Source organism: Fragaria vesca, linkage group LG4, assembly GCF_000184155.1.
Source record: "Fragaria vesca subsp. vesca linkage group LG4, FraVesHawaii_1.0, whole genome shotgun sequence".
NCBI lineage: Eukaryota > Viridiplantae > Streptophyta > Magnoliopsida > Rosales > Rosaceae > Fragaria > Fragaria vesca.
Genome location: NC_020494.1, coordinates 11,122,361 through 11,132,509, shown reverse-complemented (window position 1 = coordinate 11,132,509; position 10,149 = coordinate 11,122,361). Strand labels below are relative to the sequence as shown.

At 39.4% G+C, this 10,149-nt stretch overlaps 1 protein-coding gene across 1 annotated transcript; it reads left to right on the top strand.

Moving 5' to 3' along the window:
• Positions 1 to 3,179: 3,179 nt before the first annotated feature.
• LOC101306421 (alanyl-tRNA editing protein AlaX-L-like) lies at positions 3,180 to 6,043 on the top strand. The gene is made up of 8 exons (XM_004296784.1): positions 3,180 to 3,356; positions 3,449 to 3,595; positions 3,682 to 3,794; positions 3,937 to 4,029; positions 4,679 to 4,781; positions 4,874 to 4,948; positions 5,056 to 5,151; positions 5,247 to 6,043. Exons 1-8 carry the CDS (start codon positions 3,270 to 3,272, stop codon positions 5,304 to 5,306), a joined length of 774 nt encoding a protein of 257 aa, XP_004296832.1. The 5' UTR covers positions 3,180 to 3,269; the 3' UTR covers positions 5,307 to 6,043.
• The last annotated feature ends 4,106 nt before the right edge of the window (positions 6,044 to 10,149 follow it).

The window sequence follows — 10,149 nt, the reverse complement described above, 5'->3', positions numbered from 1 at the left end:
TCATCTATTTTATATTTAAAAAAGTTTGCAAAGTTGCTGCAGTTTTTTCTTGTTTCAGAGATAGAAGGAGGAACCAAGAGAAGGACGAATTTATCCTTTGAAGTTTAACGGTAGAGACACCAAATAACAGAAAAAATAATGGCATGTATCGATTTTGGGTCATAATTACAACTTCATGTACTGTTTTGATTTTCTTGAAAGATAATGTGCTAATCTTTAGAGTGGACCATAATTGGTGTACTGTTTTTGAAATTTTCCCTATTGGATATGATAAATGTTGTGTTATTTTTGAGTTTACTCATACGAGCTTTTTAGCTTACCGGGTTTGTTGTTTACAACCTGGTGCACCATTTCTTGGTGTAGGGGTTAGACCTGCAGGTGAGGATCAGCAGGGTTGAGGTGGAGGCTTAGTGGCAGGGTTTTTGTTGGGTTTTAGTTGTTCACTGTATATTCTTTTTATATACATTGGGATAAGAATTATTAAACTCATGTGAGCGTTTCATTTCTTGTCTCTTAAGTTATGTAAACAAGGAAATGTAATATTTAACTCAATTTGGAGTTGTGTGTAAATTTACATTCCGCATTGAGTTTATTTTCCTTGAATTTTGTTGAAACAAGTTTTGGGATATTAATATTTTAAGATATATCATGCTAAAATTTTTGAAAATTATAATTCGGAAATTGGGGCGTCACATATGTAATTCATCCAAAAGAAATTTGATAGAGGTTTTTCTATTTTTTATTTTTTTAAAAAAATTTGATAGAGAGTAAGGCATGTATATGGCATAATAATTATAATCCGTAAAAATAAAATAAAAATTGATAATTTAAAAGTCTATAACTAAGTTTAGATTCTCAAAGATGGAAAGAAATTTACGTTTATGGAATAAAAGCCTCTCTTGCTATGATTATTAACTACACCATTATAAATAAATTAGGGTAAGAAAATATTCCATTTTAGTATGTATTAGCCATTAATTGTCAGGGTTAACATTATTTTTTCATTTAAGATTAACATGGCTTGATTTTAAAAATTGATGATATGTCTAGGTTACATGACATGCCACATAGGATTAAGGCCATAAATCTTAGGCTTTATTAAGACCCTCTAGCACTACCCAATCATATATAACGCCAATCCACTAACACTAATATTCAAATTTAAACTAAATTCGCTCCTATACAACTACGTAATCTATCACAAAAAATTAATACTTCTTGATTCATCTTGCATGAATCACACCCATTTAGATTGTCACCCTCATCATAATGGTCGTCCCAGCCTCCTTTAGTCACAAAATTATTATCCCGAAAATTTCCACATTGGCCGCATGTTTTATCACGAGCATTATAGGCAAGCATTTTACGTACTACTACTTTGTTCACCCACATACTCCCAATGCAAGTCATAATCCTTTCTCTTGATTCACGCAAATCTTTACGACCTAGACTACACAAGGATCGTAAATCTTGTTGCTTCATCTCACCTCCTACACAAGCCAAGAACACCCCATAAACATACGTTGCTTCTCTGTGACCTCTTGCTGCATCTTTCTTCAAACACTCGAATCCCGATTCGAAATCGAATTCCTTCAAGTTGAAAAGCTCAAGCACTCCTTGTCGATACAAAGCCACACTTGCCGCAACTTCTCAAAAGTTCCAAATATCGTTTTCTTTTCCTCAAAGGATTGAATCGAAACTTGTCGAGGGATACATGTTGAAATATATAGTCGTCTTGCCCCGCCTTGTTAATCTCCTTGCAGCTTTGCCTCATGCGGCAGAGATCGTCGTGTTTGAGCCCAGTGGGTATTTTTGGTCCAAGACTCGGGGTAGGTTTTGGATAACATTTGGGCCAACACCTGTGGCTCTTTTTTAATGCGAAGCCCACGAAGGGTGGCGAAGTCTAGCAACACGCGAGTTGGAGTTTTGCAAAGATTCTGATACCTCGCGGGATTCGATGTCCTCGCGGGATCCTTTGTTCTTACAGTGCATGGCGAGGTAGGAAATGGACTGTAGTACCCGCGGGATAGGATCGCTTAGTGTTCGAGTTCGCGTACGACGCTATAGTGATATGATGCGGGGAGGTGAGCGGGACCTAGGCGAAGTTTGTTTTGGACACGTGTTGCATGGATCGCGCGGCTCGCGAGCTAGTCGTTTCCTGGTGGAATTCTAATTGCTGAGTCCGAATGGAGTTGTGATTAGGTCTCTGCGAATTGCTTACGGATCGCTATATAAGAGAGTTCGAGAATCTGGTTTAAAGACAGACAATCAATCATACAAAACAATTGCAAATCTTCAAGCATCCTTGAAACCCTAAGTTCTAAGTGCACCTCGTCTTAGATCTCAGATCCCGTCTGGACTCGCCTCTCTTTCCCAATTGTTGCTCTGCTCGCTTCAAACAGTGAGTATCGATTCACAGGTGACTAGATAGTTTGCTCGTAATTCCTCGCCCGCGAGGTGACACCGGAGCTCTACTTCGCCTGATTAGAAGTCAAGAACGCGCACCGTTTTCGTTCCGCGTCCGCGCGGTGGCACGCCCTGCAAACTCTAATTTACTTTTTGGTAGCACAAGTTACCTCTCTACCCCTGCTGAGGATCGTGGCCAAAACACGTCGAAAGAATTCGATGCAACCTTAGCAATCACTTCGAGCAGCAGCTCATTGGGAAGTGACTTCAAAACCGAGCCACCCTTTCTTGAGTTCCTATTCTTCCTAACCTTCTTGTTCCTTGTTATTGAGAGAGTCGCCATGGATTCTAATCCTTACTATCGCTACGAACAACCAAAATTAGAAACCCAAGATTGCATAAAAAAATGTCCGTACGTACGTACTATATATATAGAGATGGAGGTAACACAAGGAATTCTATTCCTATTTGAAGTCGGCTTAAGTACGTAGCTAAATTGGATTTGGTTTCCAACTTTCCATATACCAAATTACCAATCAATAACTACGTACGTGGTAAAATTCAGTCCTATCTACCCTAGGGTTAACTATATTTACCTCGATAGCTTTGAAACCGAACCAAACACCGTGACGTGGGTTTTTTTTTTATCTTGCGTCACTGATGACGAATTTCAGAAAACGACGACGTTTAGAAAGTGGAGCCGAAACGGTGGCGTTTGGCTGGTAGCTGATCGTCAGCTTCGCGGGTTATAAGCAAAAAACGTATTATATTCTACGGTGCCAGAGTTGTGTCGAGAGTCGTGTACGTAACGCCTGAGCTGAGTCGGTTGTCGGTGGTCGGTGATCGGCGAGTGTGACGTGGCCATGGCTACGATCGGCGCCACGAGGCTTGATTACTACGACGACATGTGGAAGCTCGAATCCACTGCCACAGTGGTGGCGCTGGTCAAGGTGTTGACTTGGCTACTTGTTCTTCGTCTTGAGCTTGATTAGCTTCTGTAAATCGAAGTTTAGGGTTTTAATTTGGTTTGTGTTTGTTAAAGGGTGAAGATGGCCGGACCGGTTTGGTTTTGGACCGGACGGTGTTCCATCCGCAAGGCGGCGGTCAACCGGCGGACACAGGCTTCGTCGGCGTTGCTGGCTCGGAGGTGAAGTTCGTCGTGCAAGATGTGCGGTCCAAAGACGGTGTGGTGAGTGATCGACTGTTCGGGTTCAATTTGGAATTTTCATTTCTGGTTTATGGTGGAAGTGAATTTAGTGATTTTAATCTGTGAAGGTTTACCACTACGGTTTGGTGGAGAATTCCGGCGAGGAGTGGGCGGAGGAGTTTGACAAAGGGAGAGAGGTGGTGTTGCATGTTGATGAGTCTAGGCGGAAGCTTAATTCTAGGTATGATTAGTTTGAATTTCCGGTAATTTTAAAGCAATGTAGAGGTTATTTACTTATCTATGGTGATTTTTTGGGTAATTTAGTGGTTATTAGGAAATTATGTTTGGTTTCTATTTTGGTGAATGTTGATTGTTTTGTGCAGGATTCATTCAGCTGGGCATTTGCTAGATGCGTGTATGAAGAATGTGGGATTAGGCGAGTTAAAGCCGAGCAAAGGCTACCATTTCCCTCAGGGGTATGATTTATTTCGTTGTCTACCGCCTTGATTAGAAGTAGTGGTGATATTTTTCTTATCTATCTAGTTTCTATAGGAATAGTCCTTTATACATGGTTTAAGTGTTTTGTAATCTTCTGTTAGAATCAGATGTTGAAGATTGGTAGCCTACTGTAATTTCTTGTTCGATCCTCTGCTAGAAAGTTTGTTTCTTTGTTGTCAGGTTTATTAATGAAGCATGTATAGTCATCTCATTCCAGACATTGTAGGCTGTCCAAGAAAATACCAATGTAACAGAAAGTGGTCCTTCCTCTTGAGCCTAATTCTTGAACTGAAAATTTTTCAGCAACTCCATGAACATGTGGAGCTTCCATCACAGGAGCTCTTACCCTAGAAAGAAAAGCCTTCAAACCAAGCCATCCAAAATAGCCTAGTCCAAAGAGCCTTATGTGATATAAAGAAACCACAGATGCTTCAGATTAAGAAATATCCATGTAGTCTATGTTTTTGATCTATTAATTCTTCTAGGACATGTCTCAAAAGTAGTGATCTACTGTTCTGTGTTAATATTCCAAGTCATTTGAGCAGTTGTGTTGTTTGAAACAATGTTGTCATTGGTTTGAAAATCCTTTTGGCGGAATCTAGCACTTATAAATGTACCTGTTTCCAGGCCATATGTGGAATATATAGGCATAGTTCCACAGAAAGATTTGCAAAGTAAGCAGAAAGAGTTGGAGCTGGAAGCCAATGCATTGATATCCAGAGGAGGGAAAGTGAGTCCTGATATTGTTAATGCTTCTTGCTTCTTGCTTAGTATGACATAATATAAATCTTTTGCTACATGTGCCTTTACCTTGTCTTTTAGGTTTTTGTTGCAGTAGTATCATATGAGGAAGCATGTAAGCTGTGTGGTGAAGACCTTCCCGATTATATTCCAAAGGTTATTCCTTAACCATTAGTCCATTAGGCCAAAGGAGGGCATCAACAGACCTTTCACATGTTAGTTTTAGGAATGTTGACTACTAACTGGATCTGTATCTTTTACAGGACAGCACTCCTCGTATTGTGAAGTTGGGCAACAATCCTGCCTGCCCGTGTGGTGGTACTCATGTGTCTGATATTTCAGAGATGATCAGTGTTACAGTAAGAACCTGTCTGCCAAACACTGTTTTGAAACAAGTTCATTGAGAGTTTGTTTGGTCATCGTAAAGACTTGTGATTTTCTGTTCTTTATTCAGGTTTCTCAAATACGTACCAAAAAAGGATTGACGAAGTTCTTTTACAATGTTGGTCCCTAAATCTTGTTCTACCATGACTATGAAGGTATGTCCGTCAATCACATTTTTGTTCATCGAGTTGTCGACAAGTGATTGGTGAACTGATATGATCAAAGTTGGAAGGGGCCAATTTTGAAAGTAAAGCATTTATTGCAGTTTGTATTGTGTCTATTGCCCCATGCATATCACATTGCTGTTTTCGTTCTGTCTCTGGGTGCCAAAGAGTCGGAAAACATTGCGAGTGTAGATATGAATGTATCTGTTTCTCATAGTCTCAACTTTCTGGAGCTTTGCTGCTTTGTCTCGATCTTTTACCAATTACACAAGCTCTGGTCATGGGCATATGCAAGGAGGACCATGTTGAGTTTGGCTTGGCCTCTTACCTTATTTTTGTTCATATTCCGATTCGCTGGGAAAGGCATTCACACTGTGAGCTTGATCCAAGATAAAGAATCCCTCTAGAACAACTGTATGGTAGCCTAGATGAAACAGAGAAAGAAGATTTTGGTATAGGTTAGGGGGCATATGTGATACGTTTGTCACTATTGGTTCTAACAAAAGAATCATAGACAGTTCATTGTCACAGAGCTATGTTTGAAAGCATCAGTATTGAGTTAGTAGTCATAAAGTATGATGAAGTTCTCAATTACTCTTGCGAGCTGGATGCTCAAACTGAACATAAAACAGAACCCAACATAAACAAAGTTCTAGTGAATGAGATGAAGATAAAATTAAAGTGTTTTGGTTCGTTGAAGATGTGATCTCTAGACAAGAATAAACAGATTCAACATGAACATTTAGTGTGAAGTGGTAACCAAGTGAAGACAGCAACATCTGCCCTCTGAACCTACAGAAATCCTAAGCCTTAGATTGTCCTACATAATCATGTACCCGTCTTCCATATACGAGTCCAGATACATCTATATTGGAAGTAGGAACTCAGAAACATAGAAGATAACAAATGAACAACAACGAACCAGTTGGGCTGACAGGAAAAGACCTGAGGATCTGATAAGCAGTTCTGCCCTCTTTGAAGCATTGTTCACATCAGTGATCAGTTCCAAATCCTTCTCCTTAGACCGCCTTCTGCCTTTTCCTCTGAGGAGTCATAGCCTGTTTATTTGCATGATCTCCTCCGGCTTTTGCTGCAGCAGTTGTTCTTGCACGAATGGTTTATTTCATAATAGAAACCGGGACTGTAATGTTCATGCCTTTTGCTGAGGCAGATGATTCATATGTTATAGTTGACTGGCTATTAGGTACATTTACTGTAATTGGAGTCTCCACTGTTGTACTTGTACCATTCAGATGACTTGGGTCGCATGGTAAACTAGAAGCTATAAGGACTTTCCCACATGCTGCGGCCTCTGTTGAAGTTTGGACAGTAACAGGAGGAGCGACTTCCACATTATACTCGTAGTCACTGTCTACATCCTCAGGTCGATCTATGTCATTTTGTCAGGTAAAAGTTCCCTATAAGCCAAATGCCGCCAAAGCATCTGATACTCTCTGGCATTTGTGATCCCTGTAGTAGTCTTGGCCACCAACCAATCCCAACCGATCCTCTCTGACTGCGATAGGTGTGCTACTTCCTGGAGCAGTGCCAGTATCGTTGTTGCCGTGTACCTCTGTAAGAGAGTGGCGACATCTTCTTCGGTGATGAAACCCTTCTTCTCCTTGTTGTTCTCATCCATAGTTTTCAATTATGGCTGCCAAAATTGGTCGATTTATCTGTACGTTACTCTGTTAGCGAGTTGGATGATAGGTTGATATGGCAAGCAGGTTATATTGGTCGGGTAATTGAAACGCTAGTATGGGGAGAAGTACGGCTGCTGCAAAGGTTCAGACTCGGATTGCTTTCTTAAAGCAAGATGGCCTATTTCTCATCTTGTAAGTTTGTGCATAGATACTGTTCAGGGATACTTCCTACTTCTTTTAGGTATTTAGAACTTGCATTTAACCGACTTAGAAATTATCGGGACTAGTTGTCCCAAATGACTGAGCATCTCCAACGGACTAGCTATATTTTAGCTATTCAGCTGAATGACCATATGAAAGTCAAGTCACATTTCATATAAAATAAAACAATAAGGGGAAAAGCACTGTTCATATCTATTGTGGATTGTGTTTTTGCCCTCAAGTTCCAGTGAATTGTGTTTGTGCCTCTAGTTGGACAATGGTCGTTTTTACCTTTTAATGTAATTTATTTACAAACTTGCCATTATACCGACTAAAAAGATTGTTACCCCTTAATGATGCAAATTTATTTACAAATGTGCAATTGTTCAAAAAGATTGTCTAGATGTTTGTGTCCTTGAAAATTTTGTTACTTCTTTATTTTCTATTTTTTACTTGGTTGTGGGCATGAGGTCAGAAGTGTCCATGGTGGGTTTTGGCGAGGGGAAGGCCATGGTATGGTGGTGGAATTAAAAAAGGACGGTAGAGGCTATGGGGTTGATGATGAATTTTGTGCAGGTGGCGGAATATGAGGTGGTAGATTTGGAGGTGAGCAGTAGATTTTGCAGGTATGGAGGCCATGATGTTGGTGGTGGATTTGAGGAAGATGGATGTGTTTGTGGAAAAATAGGGGAAGGCGGGGGAATCGGCGGTAGATTTAGAAAAGGTGGTGGCATGGGAGACGTGAGATGAGGATTGAATATTGTTCATTATCAATAAATCCTAGCCCGCAACAATGCGCTGGTGGTATCTAAAGCACTGTTAGACAGGTTTTATTTACTAGTATATGCACAAAAAAATAATTAACAGCATATCAAAGGGGGAAAAAAGAAAAAGAAAAACCCTCATCTAGCATCTTGTTTCATATAAAAGAACAAGGTTATGAATGAACTAAACTACCTGGAACTAAGGAGGGTCTTGTGTTTTTTTTTTTCCTGAACAAGAGGAGGGTCTTCACTCTTCACTCTTCACTCTTCAGTCACCCAATCTGTGTAATGGGTTTGTGACAATAAAACAATCTCAGGGGAGAGACGATGCTCATTGTTGTCTCAGAGTTACGAGTTGAGAACGTCGGTATTGTAGTTCGGATTTCGCTTCTGATCACAGTATCTTCAAAGTTCAAAACATGTCTTCACGATATGTTTGGTTCGGTTTTAAAAAGTCCATCCTAGTGCTGCAAATTGATGCCTCTTGTAGTCTAAGATATCTCTTATCAGTTGAACCGTGTAGCTGCAAATCTTCTCGTCGGTTTCATCCAACTGAGGAAAATCTAATTTCTGACTTAGCTCAGTTCGAACTTAATACCTGAGCAAGAAACAGTGTTAGTCCGATCCTCAGATTCTGTCCATAGCAAAGGCATGTTCTGCAATTATACATGCAGGCAATTTGGACTGGAACCTAATTCCACAGTGAAAACCTGTTTTTAACACAAGTCATAGACAAATCAATGTTGGGCGAATCGTTCAAATCGTATCTCAAATCTGCCATTCAAATTGAGACCTCAAGAATCACATACCGGATCAGTGTTCAGCCAATCTGGCTCGACCCGCAAAACGGTTGACAGAAATAAGGTTGTTTATGAGTTAGGGTTCTTGGAGCTTTTGTTTGTATGTTGTGCTTTCTTTAAAAATGCTGTCACGGCACAGTAGAATCCTACCAAATTTGGAAGCACGTAACTGGGAGCATATATCAAAACTCTCTTCACTTCCAACTATTCGATTATGTAGCTTGTGGTGCATACATGGATTCATATCACAGAATGAATACCGGTGACTATGACTAGAGTACACTCTTTAACTTTTAGCAAGAAAAATCGAACACGACAAGCATCCTTCTTTTAGAGAGACCTTATGTATGTAACTATGTATAGCTAGTCACAGATGCATTTTCAAGTTCGTTGTTTCAGGAAATGATAAGAAGTTGAGAACCATAATATTTTTGACAGTTTTGACAGAGACATAGGAGAGAAAACAGTATTTTTGGCTTCTACTAACGAGTCGAAAGCATCACTGTTAGGATTTGGCGTCAATATGCGATAGAGTGACTATGAAATTTTATCCAGGTGCTGCAAATTGCCTTGCAATGCTTCGTGTACCAAGGATATGCTTGTGTTCATCATGTGGTCCACATTTTCAGAAAAAAAATGCGAGGGAACAAAGCCAACACAATCCATATATATTCACGGGAAGAATATGTGATACATCAATACACAGAACACCTACACATATTGGTTCTGCACAAAGTGCCATGAAGCAATTTCTATTTTTCTCATATTATCTGTCCTGATTAAAAAGCTTAATTTGAGTGCAAGCCCTTCTTCGTTAACGTACAGAATCATGTTTTGGTCTGAAGTCCGGTCTCAATTCCGTGGTTAGTGTTTCGCCAATTCAAATCCACTCCGATTAATAGTGGGCAGAGAATTGGAAACCGAAAGTTTGAAACCACTTGGAATCGTTAGTTTACTATATATAGTAATATAGGCCATGGTCGACAGTAACCAATTACTATCGTAGATCATCTGATTGATACGTTAGTTGACCCTAGCAATAATAGATTTGATTAATAGCCAAAATAAATTAAGAAACAAACATATGACCAAATGATTATTATTCTTATTTTTTAAAAATAAAATAAAAATTATTAATAAGTCACAAACCCTATAAATGTCAATGAGTTTTGAATCCATGACCCTAAATAACCAACCAAGACACGACTCACTGACCAAATGATTGACATACGTATGATCCTCACCGTGCTAATTATTTTTAGTGGAGATAAGAAATTTTAAGGGATTTTAATTTTTAACAAAATATGACAGCCATAGGAAATTATCTTACCACTACATTGATTATTAATTTGAGAAATTTTAAATACACACATCTAAATCTCTTAATACACACACCCTTCT